The 20,434-nt window shown below is 41.0% G+C and overlaps 2 protein-coding genes across 3 annotated transcripts in view; one reads left to right on the forward strand and one right to left on the reverse strand.

Moving 5' to 3' along the window:
* Nucleotides 1-432: 432 nt before the first annotated feature.
* ATG12 (autophagy related 12) lies at nucleotides 433-14,855 on the reverse strand. Of its 2 annotated transcripts, XM_047858146.1 has the most exons (4): nucleotides 14,497-14,839; nucleotides 10,657-10,793; nucleotides 4,845-4,907; nucleotides 433-3,521 (listed from the first exon to the last, which is right to left on the reverse strand). In XM_047858146.1, the coding sequence occupies exons 1-4, from the start codon at nucleotides 14,657-14,659 to the stop codon at nucleotides 3,462-3,464; spliced, it is 423 nt and encodes a 140-aa protein (XP_047714102.1). In that variant the 5' UTR covers nucleotides 14,660-14,839; the 3' UTR covers nucleotides 433-3,461. The 2 variants fall into 2 exon arrangements, with proteins under 2 accessions (XP_047714102.1, XP_047714111.1); XM_047858155.1 differs by lacking the exons at nucleotides 433-3,521; nucleotides 10,657-10,793 and having other exon boundaries at nucleotides 4,846-4,907; nucleotides 14,497-14,855.
* A 142-nt stretch (nucleotides 14,856-14,997) lies between these two features.
* Nucleotides 14,998-20,434, forward strand: part of AP3S1 (adaptor related protein complex 3 subunit sigma 1) — a 72,364-nt gene continuing 66,927 nt past the window's right edge. The window contains exon 1 of the mRNA XM_047858132.1: nucleotides 14,998-15,214. Within this exon, the coding sequence (XP_047714088.1) occupies nucleotides 15,146-15,214 (69 nt within the window). The 5' untranslated portion in view covers nucleotides 14,998-15,145. The remainder of the gene's footprint in view (nucleotides 15,215-20,434) is intronic.

Genomic DNA, 20,434 nt, shown 5'->3' on the forward strand with positions numbered 1-20,434 from the left:
TATTTCCTTTAATGTTGCTTTGCTAAATTGAATATTTTAAAGCCACATTTAAAAAGTTCGTTCACTCAGGCCACTTGGGTGGCTCAGTCAGTTAAGTGCCCGATTCTTGATTTTGACTCAGGTCATGATATCAGGTTTTGTGGGATAGAGCCCTGCATCAGGCTCTGCGCTGGGCTGTCCATAGAGCCTGCTTAAGATTCTCTCTCCCCCTGCCACTCCCCCACTTGTGTGCATGCACGGGCTCTCTCTCCCTCTCTCAAAAAAATTCATTCATTCAATATACAGTAAAGCCTTGGTTTGCAAGCATAATTTGTTCCAGAAACATGCTTATAATCCTAACCACTTGTCTATCAAAGCGAATTTCAAGAACCATTGGCTCAGTTGTGAACATGTGACATTTAGTGTTGCGTACTACGTATCACAAGACATCACTCATTTATCAAGTTAAAATTTATTAGAGACGTCTGCCTGTCTTGCGGAACACTCGCAGAACAAGTGACTCGCAATCCAAAATTGTATTGTATAATCAATTACTGATTATATATGTATAAGGAAACATAATGAATATTATGCATGGAGACCAAATAAAACGCCAAAAAGCATCCCTGTTTTCAGAGACATGACAATCATGAAAGGTGTTATAATATAGCTTATAAGTTGAAAGGTGCTTATAATATAGCATACAGTAAGTGCTGAAAGAGTGGGAGTTCGCTGTGAGTGTTCTTATGAGGGAGAGTATCCTGAATGATTTAGGCAGGCTTTGAGGAAAAGTTAAAATCTGAATTAGGCAGAGACGTAGGATTTTCAGAGGGGAAGGTGTCAGTATACTTCTAGAAGTGGACTGCATAAGTAGATGTAGGAAACAAAGCACAAGGCCTGTTCAGGAAACAGTGAGTAATCCAGTATGGGTTGGATAATGTAGGGAAAGAGCAAGACACCTGCTGAACTATTTTGAATACTTTTCTTCCACCATGAGGTCTGTAAGTGACTTCCCTACTGCCAGATGCTTACCCATTGTATTATGATCTTTGGAAAATGAAGAAGGTGCAGGAAAGGGGATTTTCATCTCCATAGTCCTTCAACACCGAGACCCCTTGGGCTCTAGGTTGAGCACAAATGAATCCAGCTGACTAGCGCCATACAATCTAAGGAGCAGTTTGCACTTGGTTTTCTAATCTGATTAGAGTAGATGTTTAAGGTCCCTTGAGGCTTAAAACTTCTACAAAATCATAGATTCCACGATGTAGCAAATCTTATTTTGACTACAGATAAAATTCTCAGCATACCTTATACCCTAAATGTGGGGGGGCTCATTATGAAATCCTTGGCACTGGGACCTTCAAAGACGGAAGCACAATATTCCATTACTATATATGTTGTGTGTGCTGTGGGTCATCTTCGCACAGCAAGGTAAGGCATGAAGTTACTGACACTGCTTTTCTCATAAAGATGCAAAACTTAAAGTACAACTGGAAGGTTTGGTGCTCCCCGCCCCAGACTCAGTTACAATTAAGGCAGTTTAAACTAGATAATTGTAAAAATACTTGTGAAGTGTGTTTTAGTTTCTAGCCACTCAATAGCTTATGAGATCCAGGCTTAAAGGTTAACTGTTGCAAAGTTAGCAAAGAATGACTAAATCCTTTGGGCAAGGATTTAAGAGATAATAATGTAAATATGGTTTGAAAAATATGTAAAGCCCCATATACTTTCAAGGTTATTAGGGATGAAAACAAATAAGGTATGTATATTTAGCTAACCTTAGATTTAATTGTTATTTAGATCAAAAAAGAATAATTAAGTTGATGTCACAAAGTCAAACTCAAGCAGTTTTCAATGCTGAGGTAGTAAATATTCTATCGAAACCTCAATGGCAAATTTAATGTAATTTAAACACATTTTTGCTACATACACGCATATAAATAAATATATCCACACCCTTCAGTAACTATAAGTGGATAAAGCTAGAGAATAGATCTTTTCCATATCCAACTTATTTGACTCAAAAATGATACCCTTCCCAGCTTTCAACATATATATAAATTTCTTCCCCAGTCTTACAAGATAAATTTGCATAATTCACCCTGTATTATTCCAGAGCTAACTCCTAGCTATATTAATTTAGTACACAGGGACATCAGTATAAGGAGACTTAAGAATTCATTCTTGGGCAGAAAAATGAGTACCGAAGAGTGATTGCATCACTGTAAACTGAATTGTTCCTTAGCATACCCTGATGCTAACATATGGCAGATCATTAACCATAAAGTACATTGTGGGATTTAAGGGACAGAAGTGTAGTTCAAAGTCTTTTGACAAAATCATAATTACTTTTGAAAATAAACACTCAGAATTCTCATCCATGTATTAGCTCCTGTTTGAACATTCCAATCCATTTATTGGAATGCTTTTTTGAAATGCTGCATTACCATTATAGTACAGAATGATAAAATACAGAATCTCACCTGTAAGAATTACCAGTCTTACAGCATCAGGAAAAATGGTACTTTTAGTCATAGAATGAAATACACAAAAAACCTAAGGCTATCCATTATTCTTTGAGCATTTTCAGGGTAGAAAATGGATTATAAAAAACTCAAAGATGTTCCTGGCTTTACTCATTAAATGCTTTTGACATTGTAAAAATAAGACACAAAATGACAACCACAGTTACAACCATTAGGACTCACACTCCTTAAATGATAGGACTGAAGTGCTGTATGACTCAGTTGTCCAGAATTTGTAAAATTCCTTCCGTTTCCCACTAAAATAATTGTAAACCACGCACATTCTCTAAAGCAGCCTTCCAGTGTGTCAACATGCCTGCTCTCTTGGCTAGATGTTTGCTACAAAGTAGCAGGAGACGCTTTTTCCCTCCATTATCATCCGGAAAAAATGTAAAACCAAACTGCTGAAATCTTTCTGCCAGCTAGGCTGCCACCTACTGGACCATGTGAGATATAAAGCCAGCCAGTCTCTGTTCCTACTTCCTAACACGGTAGGTCTAAATGCACATGAGAAAAGGCATAACCCATACCTCAAACTGAACTTCCCTGAATGCACACAAAAAGAATCCCTTAGTAAACTGCCTTTTACAGTGGAAAAAATCAGCAGAGTGTTCATTCGACAAGTAAACAATTTCAGTCACTGAGAACTGGTAACGAAGAAGCTTTCTACAGTCTTAAGTCTCCTTTTCAACACACTGGAGGCAGATTTGGAGCAAGAGCTGTAGTAATGGGTATACTCTAAAGTCAATCTCCTATGATGATTTGTGTATTAATACAAATCACATTTTTGTGAGCCCATCTACTCTATGGATTTCCTTAGGCATAAACAGAAGTCATGGTAGATACATGCTAACTAGATCACATACACAAGTCTCTTGTCACAAGTATCAAAACTTTTTCCAAGGCTGTTTCCTTTGTGAAGATTCATTTGGGTAGCAAGATCTTTTTCTCTGTACTTCATCCCCAGGCCTGAGATTTGCAGTAATGTAGGACCAGTTTACCATCACTGCCAAAACACTACAAAAAAAAAGAAAAAAAAAAACAAGGCAGTAAATTAAACTCATTTTTGATATTCCTGGATAAAACTAAGAAAAAAGTTACATGTATTATAAATCTCCTCATACACGTAAGTTATCTATAAGACTATTTCTTTCCATAGGTCCAGGTTACTCTCAGACACATATCAGTAATCATAAATATTTAATAAAACCTAGTATTTTAGGCATGGCTGGGCTTGCATAGTACCTTGTCCCATCTCTGACTATAAGGTACGTACTGTTTTCCAGTAGTGGTGTTAGTATGCACACTTGAGTGATTAGGACCAGTAACCCCCGTAAGAATGCGGGATAAGAAAGTCATTCTTGGGTTGTCTTCCTTTTTAGTGTCTCGGGAGGCAGATCTGGATTTACTGTACTTCACAGTCATCTTCTGTTTGTATTATGCGTTTCCTAATTCCCCCATCACTATAATTTGAGATCCAACTATGTTCAAAGTAATCTCTCCTTTCACGCCGACTAAGAATGGCCTATCATCTCTTCAAATGTTGTCAGTTAATGATCACATAATATATACAGATGTACAGACTCCATCAAGAAAACAAAGCGCTGGGGCGCCTGGTAGGCCCAGTCGGTTAGGTATCTGCCTTCAGCTCAGGTCATGATCTCACAGTGCTGAGTTCTCAGGCTCCGTGCTGTCAGTGCAGAGCCTGCTTCAGATCCTCTGTCCCCCTCGCTCTTTGCCCCTGTCCCCGTGCACAAGCGCACAGGCCCACGTGTGCTCCCTCTTAAAAATAAACAAGCTTAAAAAAAAATTATCAGGGGCGCCTGAGTGGCTCAGTCAGTTAAGCGTCCGACTTCGGCTCAGGTCATGATCTCGCGGGTCCGTGAGTTCGAGCCCCGCGTCGGGCTCTGTGCTGACAGCTCAGAGCCTGGAGCCTGTTTCGGATTCTGTGTCTTCCTCTCTCTGACCCTCCCCCGTTCATGCTCTGTCTCTCTCTGTCTCAAAAATAAATAAACATTAAAAAAAAAATTAAGGGGTGCCTGGGTGGCTCAGTCGGTTAAACCTGACTTCAGCTCAGGTCATGATCTCGGAGTTCATGAGTTCAAGCCCCACGTCGGGCTCTGTGCTGACAGCTCAGAGCCTGGAGTCTGCTTCAGAGTCTGTGTCTCCCCCTCTCTCTGCCCCTCCCTTGCTAGTACTCTGTCTCTGTCTCTCTCTTTCTCTCAAAAATAAATAAAGACATGCAAAAAATTAAAAAATATATATGCCATGCTTTAAAAAAAGGATTAAAAAATTATTAAAGAAAAAAGAAAGAAAGAAAACAAAGCACTGATGTTTTACCTCATAGAGGGTTCCAACCTCCTGGTCTGGGGAGGGAGCAAAGGACTGATTCACATAAATAAACTGCAAGAGAGAAGAAAAAAGGTGACTCATGTTCAGTGGTATCCTGATTAATCTATACTTTTCTGTGCTCCAATCAATCAGCTATTTCAAGGTGTCTTCACAAGTGAAAAAAGCTTCCTTAAACTCCTTCTAATACTAATAAGTTAGTCAACCCAATGAAAGCTTTATAAAGATCAATCACCTCTTTCCTCTGGGTGAACACACATAACAAATTTTCTGGTCCTACAACAGTGGCTCCCAACTTTTTATAACTGAGAAACTTTTAAATACTGTCTTTACAAATAGCATTTGAAGGTTTATTCAAGGAATTGCTGGAAATATAAATTTTCCCATTTACTCATAATTAAAGACAGGCTTTCTCCTAAGGAAATTCCACACAGATACAGCCCCAAATGAAGAAATCTAGTATTTGAGCTACTTTGTGCATTTTGGGATGGGAGTATAAATGCCACACATGTTTGGACTTAAAAACATTTTTTTTTTTTTTACCTTTATCACCTTTGAAGACCCTCAAAAGTACTGAACATCAGTGGAGTACCACTACTGTTAAGTCACACTTCCAGCCATATGAGATTAAAAAAAAGTAACGTAACTGAAACCTAGTATCCTTACAGCCTGTTCTTTAAAGGATTCACTGTTCAATGCTTCAGTGGTCTGTTCTTACTAAAACATTTCTAGTACTTAAAACATTTCTGAAGATAACTGAAACAAAAGGCCTCGGTGTCAAAGTGGGTTTTGATAATTTTCTTTTTAGAAAACAAACAACATTATTTGCAGGTAACATATTCAATTTTCCTTTGTAATCAAACTTGAAGACTAAAATTTCCTGGGCTTAGCATAGTCTTAACTGGAAAAAAAAAAGACAACCAAACATCAGATCCTATGTGAATCACCAGCTATAGCAAGAATAAATGTTCCTTCCATTTCTCCCTTAGGCAATACAGTGTGGTAACTAAGAACAGAGGCTCTACAGAGATGGATCTAGGTTTGAATCTTGGCTCCAAATACAAATAACCTTTCTCACCCTGTGAGACAACCTTTATCTGCAAATGTGGAAAATAACAGTACTTGTGCTTCATGGGACTGTTGGAAAAGATAAAATGAGATAAGACACATCACCTATCAGTGCCTGGTACATATACATATACATATACACATACACATACACATACTGTGCTGACAGCACAGAGCCTGCTTGGGATTCTCTCTCTCTCCTTCTCTCTCTACCCCTAACCCTGGCTTGTGCACTCTCTCTCTCAAAATAAATAAACTTAAAAAAAATTCCACAGAAGTAAAATGTGAAAAATGCAATCTTCTGGGGGCACCTGGGTGGCTCAGTTGGTTAAGCATCCGACTTTGGCTCCGGTCATGATCTCGCAGTTCATGAGTTAGAGCTCTGCATCAGGCTCCGTGCTCACAGCTTGGAGCCTGGAGCCTGCTTTGGATTCTGTGTCTCCCTCTCTCTCTGCTCCTCCCCTGCTTGCACTCTGTCTCTGTCTCTCTCTCAAAAATAAATAAACATTAAAAAAAAACACAAAACTTAAAATGCAATCTTTTGTTAAATGCTACATCTTCAGAAGATACATTTTTTTTCAAGAAACATTTAAGATTGTATTTATTTTATTTGAGAGAGAGAGAGAGAGAGAGAGAGAGTGTGCACGTGAGCACACAGAGGAGGGGGGCAGAGGGACAGAGAGAGAGAATCCCAAGCAGGCTCCATACCCAGCACAGAGTGTGATGCAGGGCCTGGGGTCATGACCTGAGCTGAAATCAAGAATCAGATGCTCAACTGACTAAGCTGGCCAGATGCCCTGGGAAGGTTAAAAATTGATTTTGTTTTTAAATCACTAGTCTTTCATGGTTATGAAGTTTTTTTTCTAGTAGCTTCCGCAGGAAGGGTTCATGGGGACAATTCCAAATTCTTGCACATTGCTAATAGTTTGTGCCTATTAAAAGTCAGTTTTGTTGCATATAAAATCCTCATCTCCCATTTTCTTTCTTTGTAACTTTGCTGTCAAAGCTTGATGATAAACTAACTTTCTTTCAAAGTCATGTCCTCTTTTTCTCCCCTGTATGTGCAAAGGAGTTTTTTCTTTTAGTTTCAAGTGTAGTACAATCTTACCAGAATGTTTCTTGGGTACTTGTTATTCTTTGTTGATATTCTCAGGCACTTTTTCACTATGTAGTTTCAAATCTTTTTTTTTTTTAATTTTTTTTTTCAATGTTTATTTATTTTTGGGACAGAGAGAGACAGAGCATGAATGGGGGAGGGGCAGAGAGAGAGGGAGACACAGAATCGGAAACAGGCTCCAGGCTCTGAGCCATCAGCCCAGAGCCTGACGCGGGGCTCGAACTCACAGACAGCGAGATCGTGACCTGGCTGAAGTCGGACGCTTAACCGACTGTGCCACCCAGGCGCCCCTCAAATCTTTTTAAGACATTTTCCTTGGGGCACCTGGGTGGCTCACTCAATTAAGTGTCTGACTTCGGCTCAGGTCATGGTCTCATGGGTTCAGGCCCAGTGTCAGGCTCTGTGCCAACAGTTCAAGCCTGAAGGCTGCTTTGGATTCTGTTTCTCCCTCTCTCTCTGTCCCTACCTTGCTCGTGCTCTCTCTCTCTCAAAAATAAGTAAAAACATTAATAAAAAAATTTATGGTTTCAAATTATTGTTTTGATTTATAGTTTTAAATTATTTGTTTTGTTCCTTTGCTTTGCTTTCTCAGGGACCCCTGTTAACCATATGTTCACTCTCCTTTGCTCATACTCACCATTTGCCACCTTTTCTTATTTAATTTTTTTTTATGTTTGAGAGAGAGAGAGAGAGAGAGAGAGAGAAAGAGAGAGAGAGAGAACGCAATTAGGGGAGGGGGAGAGAGGGAGACACAAAATCTGAAGCAGGCCTCAGGCTCTGAGCTGTCAGCACAGAGCCTGATGCGGGGCTCAAACTCATGAACCACGAGACCCTCAACTGACTGAACCACCTAGGCGCCCTTGCCACCTTTTCTGAAATCTTTTCTACCTTCCATTTTTTTTCTTTGTTTAAAAAATTGGTTTTTGCCTTCTACTTTTCCTAAAGCATTATCTGTTATTTGCTTTTATGTTTCTTCTACTTAAATCTCCATTTCTGAAATAACTTTTCTTTATAAATCTTTTCCTTAGCTCTGTCACTTCACTTGAGTTTTACTGATGCTGATTATGGTTTTCTTAATGTCTTTTAGCTCGTTTTGAAATAAGTTAGTTATTGACTTCTATCACAGGCACATCTTTCTGGCAAGCCTTGGTCTTCAGGAATGTCATTATTTTCTTGTAACATTGTATGGGACTTGAGCTTTGTACTTCTCTATTGCTTACTTTTATATATAATTTGTTTTCTTCAACTTTGAGCTTTCCACTGTTCCTCTCCACTTTGATCTGGTCTTTCTCTCTTCTCTCAGGTTGTTACCCTGCTCAATTTTGTTTCACTTCCAGAAGCTCTTTCTCAGTAGAGGAGCCCCACTGAGTCTGTTTTGACAGCTCTTTGGAGCTAGACTGTTCCAGCCTCTTCAGTCCTCCTTAGCACTGATACATATGTAATCACCTGCTACTGGAGAGGACCCTCTCAGGTTCAGCTACCATTCTTAAACTGACCTGCTCCACTTTCCAGGGAATACTTGTTGGCTATTTTCAGGTTCTCCTTTTCCCAGTGCTGTCAGATACCAATCTGTTGCTTCCATGCTTCTCCCGGCATATTTGCTGATACCATGCATTTTAGGGTTCATAAGGATACTCTGTCATCCTGTTTTTTTTTTTAATGTTTAAAAATGTTTTTATTTATTTTTGAGAGAGCGAGCGAGCATGAATGGGGGAAGGGCAGAAAGAGAGGGAGACACAGAATCCGAAGCAGGGTCTAGGCTCTAAGCTGTCAGCACGGAGCCTGACATGGGGTTCGAACTCACGAACCGTGAGATCAAGACCTGAGCCAAAGTCAGATGCTCAACCAACTAAGCCACCTAAGCGTCCCCATTTTTTTTTTTTTTTTTTTTTTACTGTTTGTTTATTTTTGAGAGAGAGAGGCAGGCAGAGCATGAGTCAGGGAGGGACAGACCTGAGCTGAAGTTGGAAGCTTAACCGACAAAGCCACCCAGGTGCGTCATCCAATTTTGTTATAAATACTGATCAACGTTTTTTGGTTTTGGTATCTGGTCGACTCTGTTTTTGTGGGAATTCGGAAACTTGATGACACCTCTGACACCACTTTGCTTAAAATAACATCCATTTTACTTAAAATAATGTGGGGTACACCCGGATGAAAGTCAGATGTGAGTTCTACTTTAATTGAGGAAAGTGACAAAATGATTCTACTTTTTTTTTTTCTACTGCTGAAATGGGAAGAACTAATCAGATTCACTACAAAGGTTTAAAGTTGAACCATATGAAACTGCTATTTTTACATGTTACAGTGGTTGACTGATGACAATTTTATGTGGTTCAACCTAATACATACTGATATCTATCAGGTCCTTTCAGATTACTGGATATAGGCAATACAAAGAGTCAAGAGTCTAACATTAACATAGAACACAGCACCATTTCATTTTGTATTCATTAATTTCTAATAGTAATGCCTTATTTGGTACTCCTCTGGGTTTCTATTTCACCATCCCTTCAGGCTGCACCCTTAGTAGAGACAGCCTCTGCTCATTTCTTTTATGTATTAGGTCCTCATTCCCCTAATTTTTCCATTTAGACTTGGAGTCTAGGCAAGGTCCTCTGCTACCATATGCATGTGGATGACACTATAATCTTGTGCCCATCTCTGGCACTTATTTAATTAAATTCTATATGGCGTTCTTATAAAACAGATGCTTTATGCACTCTCATTGGTCACAAAGGCAACTTCCTCTGGAAGAATCCTTGGTTTTATGCTATTCCTGTCTCAAATAACTTCTAGTGATTGACCTACCTTGCACTTACTTTTGTGCCTATAAACCTTTCATGAGAGGCACTTCTAGCCAAACTCTTAGATCTGTTTCTTCCTCTTTAATGGCAGAAATATATTCCAACACATTCCACTTTAGTAAATTAATTCACTCATCTTACGCATTCTCACTCCTAAGTTTACAAGCAACTCTATCCCTCCCCAACACTAATACATACAAACTCTTAATTTGTATTTTAAAAATACTTAGTGATTCTTCAATTACCTATCCACTCATACACTATCTGTATTAATACTAAGATTGTGATATGCAGATAAAGGGATCTTATACACTACTATGTGACAAAAAAATACCAGATGCCTGGAGACATTTAAATTTCTGTAGTCAAATACTAAGTTAAAAACCAGTGGCATTTAAAATATTAACCCTTACAAATGCTACCACAAAGTACTGTATTATGAAATAGGTATCTCTCTTAGTTCTTCGATGATATGTGGCAAAAATATATTGCTTACCTCAAGAATACTGGGAAGAAAGGAACATTGATAACAAATTAAAAAAAAACAAACCCAGAATTTTTCTGTACTAATGTTCTATGAGAGATCTTTCTGCATGGGCATTCAGTGACTGAGAAAACCCACCAATATAGTAGGTACAAAAGTGGTTCACAATGTAAAAGCAAATCTAAAATTCATTTCATTTTGGGGTTCCCCAGAGAATTTAATAAAGTACAGAAATTCCACCAACATCTTAGTATACAACAATTATTTGTGGTTGCCTAGGAACTAATGTGAATTTATGTAGGCAAATGATCACTGTTGCTTTCATACCAACTGTTCAGAGGCCACAAGCTTAAGGAATTTTTTGATGAAGTCAATGAGTCCTTGAATGGTTCGGGTTCGCTCTACAGCCCACTTCTTTGTTTTCATTATAGGGGTGTCTCCCACAGCCTTCAAGAGGACATCAACTGTCAAAGAAAAAAAAATACTGGCAATTATACTGAGCATCCAAAGAGAATGTGATATAAAAGACTTCAGAAAACTTAAACCTTTAATCTACACACATTTGTGTATTTATGATACTGGAGGGATGTCCAAGACATAGAAATGTTAGGCGATATTCTTTTTCATCATACTTTTGTGGATTCTTTCCCGTGATTCTACAGTCCCACAAAGGTTTCCCCATGAAACTGACCTTTAAAATGTATTTGGACATGACGGCCAATTCCAAAGAGAATAAATGTAAATATTTGGTCAATAAAGATATGAAAAAATCTTTATGATAATGTCACGGCCTTTTTCATCGACCAAACTAGTAAAATTACAGTAACTGTGTAGACATTCTTACTGTTGGGAAAACAAAATGGTACGTATACCTTTTCTGGAAAGTATTATGGTAGTACAAATCAAAGTGCTTAAGATATGTTTTGACTCAGCAACACTTCTAGGAATCTAATCTAAGAAAATATAAGATGTGAAAAGAGTCACTTAGAAGGATTTCACCTTTGCTGAAGAATTCATTTTTATAGAAACAAACAAAAAAACCTGGTAAACCTAAATATGTAGCAAGGATATTTAGAAGAGATTGGCTAAATAAAGGATATTACACTCTCTGATAAAATTTAAATAATATAGTAAAGTATACACATTGTCAACTCCTTGGATTCAAAATCCTGGCTCTGCTACTTGCTAGGTATATATATCTGGATAAGCTTTTATTTATTTATTTATTTTGAGAGAGAGAAGGTGAGAGAGAGAGAACACACAGGGAAGGGGCAGAGACTGAGAGGGAGAGAGAGAATCCAAGGCAGGCACCACACTGTCAACACAGAGCCTGACACAGGGCTTGAACCCACAAACTGTGAGATCATTACCTGAGCTGAGATCAAGAGTCAGACGCTCAATCTACTGAGTCACTCAGGCGCCCCATGGATAAGCTTTTTAATCTCTCTGTGCCACAGTTTCTCCATTTGTAAAACGATATCATCATCTACCTCATAAGGTTGGCAGGATTAAATGAGTTAATATGTGTAAAGTACTCAGAGCAATATCAGCTCATACTTACTGAATCTTAGGATTAAGCAGCCATTAGAGAAACATATCATAAAAGCTTATTTAACAGTATGACTTATCAAAATGCACTAAATATAAAACAGCATGTATAACAGGATATTGATTTCATTAAAACCATCACACATATTCACGTAAATGTGAAATATGCACCAAAATGCTACTTCTCAGTAGTGACATTATAGATGATCATTTGATTTGATTTGTGCTTTTTGTAACCACCAACTTTTCCACAATAAACTTAATAAAGGAAAGTAATAGTATTAAAACAAAGGTACTAGATAATTTCAGAGAGAGAAATCGTTTCAATAATCCAAAACACAACAGTGCTAATAATGCAAAGACTATGAACCTTTTTCCTAAAGTTACTTTGCTTACAACAAAAAAACAAAACACAAACAAAACCCAGACATCTACAATCAAAAGTAACACTGGGAGCAAAGTAGTGTACTGCTGCCCCCTAAAGTTAGCTCTCTTCTATTACATCCTTCTTGTCTCATTCTTTGGTATTAAAAATGGATGGAGATTTCCACCAGGTCACTGAAATCAATTTCTCAAGCTTACCCCTGGAATGAAGACACCTAGAACATAGAACACATACAACTTATCTTCCTGATAAAGTTTATCTTCCTTTTTCCATATAATAATTATGGCTTCAGTTACCTAAATAGGGATGAATTGGGAGGTAACAGAAGATTTTGGTGGATTCACCTTCCACACCTCCCCTAATTCCGTGGGGACTATCAATAACTCAGTTGTAATTGGGAATTTCAGTAAAGTGAAGCAGAAAATATTGTGAGTTACATATGCTGCTGAAGGAACAAGAGTGGGAGGGCAAGAAGCTAGAGAAGGGAAAGTTACTTATTGTAGTTATACCTTAACTTTTTCTTTTTTAAAATTCTAAATGTGATTTGCCTAGAGTTCTCAACCCTAGCTATATATTAGAATCAACTAGGAGAACATTTACAAGAATACAGGTATCTAATATCAATTAAATGAGAATCTTTTGAAAGCAGGACATTGGTATGTTCAAAAGCTCTCCCAGGACATCCTAATGAGTTCCTAAGGACAAACAACCTTGGTGAGCTTCAAGAATCTTTATTCTTCTGTAGACTAAAACAAAGTGGATCATATGAAATACTGAAGCTTCTTTCACCAGAAGAGATCCTCAAAAAAAGGACAACTTCAGGGTAGAAATTCAACAGCTAGCAGCTAAGTTTTACATCACAGAGGCAAACTCCAATGTTTCCAAGAGCCAGAAAATGAAAACAGGATCTTCCAAAGGTGGTTTAAAGAAAAACAAAACAAAACAAAAACCACCCACCCAACTACGTAGACCAAAGAAAACATGCCATATAACCCCGAGTCCATATCTGGGTTGTGAGCCATTGCTTTTTTTCGCCTCTGTTTTACTCAGCTATCTTCAGGATCAAGTAGTAAGCTTTTGACTAAGGTTGTTAAAGCCAAAAAACAAAAGAACCTTTGAAAAGTCTGTTCCTGCTTACAGTAAAAATGAAGGAAAAAAAATAGCAAGAATCCATAAAAACCACGGAATTCTTTAGAAATAAAGATTCTACCAGTAATCTACACAAATAATCTTAGGTTTCTGTTTCTCTGCTAATGTATCATGCGGAAATAACAGAACAAGTTTTCCACAAATGTAACGGCGATCTGACTTAAAAGGGAGACAGTGCTGGGAGAGTCAATTCTCCAAAAGCAACAGCAACTGAATGAAGTTCTATTGAGAGGCTGTGAGATCAGGAAGTAGAAAACATACCATACCCATATTTAAAATTCTGGAGTGAGAAAAACGGTCTAAGGCCCAGGGTCAAACGATCCGAATCGTAATTGCTGATTTAAGTCCTTTTTCATCTGCAATTCTACATACAGTGCTCGAGGACAAGTGATTTCGTTAGGATTTTCCGTATTTTACAATGACAAGCCAATTCTCAAGCAATGAAGGGTTGAGGGTTCAAGCAATGAAATGACTCGCTTATAAAGGTTCCAAAATGGGCTGGAGGGGGGGGGGGGAGGCGGGGGAGGCGATGCTTATGCCTTTGATTTTCTTTGAACATTCTTTATCCTTGATCAAATTTTAGTTTTTTGGTACAAGGAGTGAATTCGCGCGCCGTTGGTACAAAAAATAGCGAACCGGCCGGAAGGCGTGGATTCGAATCCAGGCTTGCTACCGACCATCCCTATCACCGTCCATTCCTATCACCATAAGTCGTTAATCAAATAATTAGGTCCCATACATACTAAAAGCCTGGAGCCACCGAGATCCCACTCGGCTCCCATCTTCAACGACCTCGCAGTCTGGACAACTGAAAGGAAGAGTCGAAGGCAGTGTAGTAAGTACCGTGGCAGCCAAGAACCGGTACCACACTGCTAAGGTGCGTCCAGACATGGCTTTCTAGAGAAGGACTCGACTCAAAGGTCTCGAAAGCCGAAAACTACACTTCCTCTCTCCTGACAGGTCAAAAGCCACGCCTGGGACCAGCCCTCCTTTAAATTTTGCTTCTTTATTGGCCGCCAGGGACCTAGTCGGACGCACTCTAAGCCTCCCGCCACTGCCTAGAAAGAAACTGCTCTCAAAATTACTTTTTTTCTTGGTGTCGCCGGCAGGTTCCTCTGTTCCCGGGGAGACTGCAGCGGAAGAAGGAGGCTCCGGAGTGGCTGTTTCTGGGGAGACCTCCGTAGGTCCTTCGCCATCAGTAGTACTTGAAGGAGGGAGCTGCAGCGCAGACTCGGACTCCTCAGCCATCTTGCTCAGTGGAAGGCGAGGGCGGAAGTGGTGGCTCAGCGCGTGCAGTGGGCGGGCTTTACGCCGAGGGCGTCGCTACGGAGACGCCAGAGTAGGCGGGGACGACCCAACCCAACGGGGCTAGTTGGAGTTGCCGGTTGGTCCTCTGTGTGGAAACTGTCGCAGAGCCCTGACTCTTAATACCGCAACTACGGTTTTCTCACAGCAACAGCCCCCGGAAGGAGTCACTGAACCACGTACCCGCGCCCCGCCAAGCGCGCAAGCGCCTGTCCGACAAGCGGGCTCGGGGCTGGAGATGTTTCCGCTTCCCTTCACGCCGGCCCCGCCCCGGCCCCGCCCAGACCCCGCCCCGCGGCTCGGGAGTGCGCGCGCGCGCGTGCGGGAGGGGGCGGGTGGGGAAGGATCGCCGGCGAGATCCCGAGGCGAGGCTCGCGCGCCCGCCCCCGCCCTGGCCCCCAGCGCCCACCCGGTCGGCCCGGCTCAGCCATGATCAAGGCGATCCTCATCTTCAACAACCACGGGAAGCCGCGGCTCTCCAAGTTCTACCAGCCCTACGTGAGTATCCCGCCGCCGCCGATCCGCGAGAGGGGGAGTCGTTGGCGGCTGGCAGCGCCCTCAGGGCGACCCCCTCAGGCGCGCCTCGGCCCGTCGCGCGCCCTGGCCGCCTCGCGCTTCCCGGGCTGTCAGCTTCCCGCCGGGCGTGAGCTAGGTGCTCACCTCCCTCCGCGGTCCCGTGCTCCGACGGGGCTCTGCCCAGGCGGCTCCTCCGCCCGTCTGTGGGCTGGGTGTCTCCCCGGCGGCGCGGGCGAGGCCCGGGGGACTGCCCGGCGCCGGGCCCTCGGCGGTGGGGCGGCCGCAGCCCACCTGTGCCCTCGAGCCCACCCGGCGGAGCCCCGGCCTTCCTGCCGCCCGCGGCTTCTGTGCGCGCCGAGCCCCACCTCCCCGACTCGCAGCCTTTCCTGGTCGACTTCTTTTCTCTCCTCCTGTGCACAGAGAGGCTTCTGTTTTCCCCCCGTAATCCTCTGGTCGCGCAGGAACTTGGGCTTCCTGCGATCAGCCGGGCGCTCGCTCTGTGCGGTCTCTCCCTTGTGTTGCCATACAGCCAACGGCCGCCCGGTGTGACTTTCAGGTGTCTCCTTATTAAAGAAGAGAAGAGAAGTGAGGACCTAACCTTTCGCTCGGGCTTCTCCCCTAGTGGCTGTAAATTAGGTCCTGCAATAACCGGCGACGTTTGGCCGCTGAGAACGGTTGACTCTCTCTACCTGAAAGTTACGATGTCAGCCTGCTGGTCTGGCAGTTCCCGGCCGAAGGGAATTTGCCCTCGTTTGTAGTTTTTCTCCCATTTAGGAGGAATAGTCATATTCCTGAAACTCTTTGACAAGTGTAAATGTTGTTGAAGAAAACGCAGGAGGTTTTAAAGGAGTAAGGATAAGTAATTTATCAATGATTGAGGAAGGGTTACAGACGTATGTGCCCATCTGGGGGCAAAATTCACCCCCAGGTAAAACATAACATTGAGCTGTCAGGGTAAGGATTAATGTAGGGGTACAACTATTGGGGCGCTTTGCTTATAGTCAGAAATGGACTTTCAACTAAAGATTGAACTTGTGCCAAGGCTAACACTTCTCTGCAGATAAAGCTCAGATGGAAAGGATTGCTGCCGTTAAAAATTAAATGTGAAAATGTCACTTTGCTGAAAATGATAATGCAGTCTGTGGAGGTGTTAGTCGAAGTGAGAAATCTTGAGCTTATTCCTCATTTTCTTAAGTGGTTTTGCTTTTGCTAGCGAGAAAGAATATTTTCTCCTTTTCCTGTTTGGTTTTAGTGTAGTATAATTCAAATACTCGTGCTCTAGTCGCGAACTCAACATTGTTTGTTAACCCAGAATAAAGTGGTAGTCGATCCTTCTGACTGGGGGGAAAAAAAATGTCCTTAACTTTACATTGTTACCCATCTTTTTCTTAACCATATTGCGTTGGCTGTCCATTTGCAGCATAGAAAAGCTACGTTGCAATAGAGAAACAGAAATCAAAGATGTGTTTTTTCATACTTACACTTAATAATCATTATTCAAAACAGTTAGGTTTCTTGCAAATCCGTAATGTCAGTGTAACCACTCATGTGGTGCAGTATTTAAGCATCTGCAGAAAAATGTATTTAATTTGGAAATCCAAGAATACATGTTTCTCTGATCCAAAAATGGATCAGAAATACTTTTTGCTTTTGCTTAGGGGTAACAGTGAAGGTTAATGTGGGAAGAGACACTTCTGGCAGCAGTGGCAACTCTGGTGCCATTTTTGGCCATTGCATTAGTGACAGTGTTACTGGGGGAAGGGAGCTAAGAGGTGTGCACAGAAGGGCCTAGCGCTCGCTGGACATGTAGAAGTGGGGATGCCAGGAGCTGCTTCTGTGCATCAGTCTTTTAGAAATTGGGTTCTGCCAACTATGTTTTTGTCTTTCAAGAATAATGTAGCATGGGGGCACCTGGGCAGCTCAGTCAGTTAAGCGTGTGGCTTCAGCCCAGGTCATGATCTCGCGGTCAGCAGATTCGAGCCCGTGTCAGGCTCTGTGCTGGCAGCTCAGAGCCTGGATGGAGCCTGCTTTGGATTCTGTGTCTCCGTCTCTATCCCTCCCCCACTTGTGTGCGCTCTCTCTCTCTCTCTCTCTCTCTCTCTCTCTCAAAAATAAACATTAAAAAAGAAAAGAATGATGTAACATAATTATTTGCTTCTACTAGATCATAACCTGTTTGAGGGCAGACATCTTTTTTATGCGTTTATTCCATTAGCCAGTTTGTCAGCATATATTCATTTCATGCCTACCATGTCCAGGTGGTGTTTTAAAATCTGGAAATGAACAACTTCTCTTTTGGCAGGGGGCGGACAAAGCCAATACATAGAGTACATACTGTGTCAGATGGTAGTAAGTGCTGTGGAAAAAATCAAGCAGGGAAGGGTGATAGGGGTGATAGGGAACACAAGGATGACTGTTTAAAATAGGGTAGTTGTGGAACTTCTCACTGAGAGGGTGATGTTTGAGCAAAGCCTTGAAGGAGTTAAGAAGGCCAGCCTTGTGGGTATCTGAGGAAAGATCATTCCTGGCAGAGGAAGCAGCAGATGCAAAGGCCCTGAGGATGGAATGCCTATTTGAAGATCCAGAACACCAGGAAAACTGGTGTGGCCCAAGCAGACTGTGCAAGGAAAGAGTCCTTGGAAACAAGGTGTATTTTTGTAGGGCTTCCGAGTTTATTCTTTTCTCACTGCCTGGAATGTCCTTCTCTTCTATTGCCAGATGTCCAGACTTGATCTCTTGTTCCCCATTTAAGTCAAACATCACTTAAACATTTCCTGAACCTTTTTTATCTTGCTGGATGACTCCGCGTGGTTTTTAGGATTTTATTTTTATCTTAATGGTATAATATTTAGTTTCACAGACTGTAATTCCTTGGGGGCATCCTATAGGTTCCTTGAGCGAAGGGATCAGGTTTGAGATATATTTGTGTCACCCCCCAGCAATCACCATTGAATTTTGAATATAGAAAGTTCTCAAAAATCTTTGTTTAACGGATTCATTAGATTCTCCTAGCTTAATATGGAGTCTGGATTAGAAGTGACTTCCTAGGGCTCCTTCCAACTTTTAACATTTTGTCCTTCATTAACTAGAGGTTTTAAGAATTCATGCCTTCAGGGCCACCTGGGTGACTCGTTTAAGCCTCTGACTTTGGCTCTGGTCATGATCTCACAGTTCGGGAGTTTGAGCCCTATGTTGGACTCTGTGTTGACAGCTCAGAGTCCGGAGCCTGCTTTGGATTCTGTGTCTCCCTCTCTCCCTGTCCCTTCCCCACTCACGCTCTGTATCTCTCTCTCAAAAATAAATAAACATTAAAAAAAAAAAACAAACGAAAAGAATTCATGCCTTCAGGATAAAAGCAATGGTGGAATAGCTGTTACTTCAACTATTTCTGTTTTAAGTTGAAGAAGTTTCTGAGCTGTGTATATTCAATAAGATTGACAGTTTTGAGTTTAATTTATTAAGCAGTACCTACGAGTGTGGTCCTGATAAGATGCAGAGATTTGAGTCCAACAGTAAAGGGGTTTAGCAGTGAGCAGTTTGAAAACTGTTGAACCATTTGCCAACCAGTTTCCCTTACTGCACTGAATTTCCATTCCCTGTTTATCGTTCCTCATGATACAACAATTTATTTGTTCATCTTTACCCTTTAGTAGTGCAGACTTCCGTTTCCTGCTGTAGTAGATTTTTAGATTTGATTGTTCCTTCACAGTGCTGTGAGGTTTGATATATATGAAGTCACACACCTGTTTTGCTAAACTGAAGTTTTTGATTCATTCTGCTGGAATCACATATTAAGAATTCAAGGGTGGACTCAGAATGTCATCATTTCTTGTTTTTGCCCTCTGTATCCTTGAGCTATGACTGCAGAAGTTCAAACGTTTTCCTTGGTTTAATTGTTTCTTTAATTGATGTTTAGCCCCAGCAACTTGGCAACAATAAACTTTAGTCTTTTAATATTTGCCTGGCGGTATTTGTGTATTACTATAAATGACTAATGGGATGTATAGTTCATAAGCCAGATATATTTTTACATAGCCATCAAACAAATAAAACCCTTGGGTTTTCATTCCTGTGTTATTAATAAACCCTGACATATCGCTTTAAGTAAGGTAAAAGTGGGGTTTTTTTTGTATGAATTATAGTGGTTGTTTCCGCAGATACAAAAGATTGTGCATGTAGAGCATGCACTGTTCATACTGAGTTACAAACCGTTGTGTAGGTGAGTTGCCTTAATTGTCATATGAACTAAATCTGATTATTATTGTTTGTCAACTAAATGCAGGCCCTAGAAGGAACCTAAGATTGTTCTTTCCTTTGTTGAATTGGTTTACATGAAAAGTAAAAATTATAAGTATGTGTAAATTTTTCTGTTTAAATTTTTTAGAAAATATTTATTTATTTTTGAGAGCACACAAGGGTGTGTGCCAGCACACGTGCACGAGTGCGGTACAGGCAGAGAGAGAGAGAGAGAGAGAGAGAGAGAGGGAGAGAATCCCAAGCAGGCTCTGCACTGTTGTGTGGATTCCGATGCAGGCCTGCATCTCGCGGTTTGTGAGATTGTGACCTGAGCTGAAATCAAGAGTCAGACGCTTAACCGGACTGAGTCACACAGGCGCTCCCTCCTTTTTAAATTTTTAGAAAGATGCATCAATGTTTACCGATACCTTTTCTTAGTGACTCTTAAGACAGTGTGGCAGATGGGATAGTTAAACTTCTTTTTATGATCAAAATATAATTTTCAATGGTTGTAAGGATTAAGGTGTTAATACATAATGTATACCATTGGAGCTCTTTTTATTCGGAAAAGAATTCCAAATGACTTGATTTCTTTCCATATTAATTGGGATGCTTTGGCTATATAATTAGGGTTTTATGTAGCCTGACTTAAATTTGCTTGTAAAGAATCATGTTAGGTTACATAATAGGAAGCGCAAAATAGTAGACAGATTCCAAAGTTATTTGTTTCGGCAAATTGATGACTTCATCATAGATCCAGTTTCTCTCTCTTTGTCTGTCTTGGCTCTTCACAAAATTGATACCCAAAGGTTGGTTTCCTCATTGAAATCAGTGGTAATCAGTGTAGTCCACAAGGACAGTGTGATCTATTCCTGCAGTCTTAGAGTATGTCTTCCCCTTCAGTCTGGTTAGTTCCACCCAAGATAAGTAACAGCTCATACTATCAAGATCCACCCTTGGAGCTGA

The sequence above is a fragment of the Prionailurus viverrinus genome, chromosome A1, assembly GCF_022837055.1.
Source record: "Prionailurus viverrinus isolate Anna chromosome A1, UM_Priviv_1.0, whole genome shotgun sequence".
NCBI classification, from domain to species: Eukaryota; Metazoa; Chordata; class Mammalia; order Carnivora; family Felidae; genus Prionailurus; species Prionailurus viverrinus.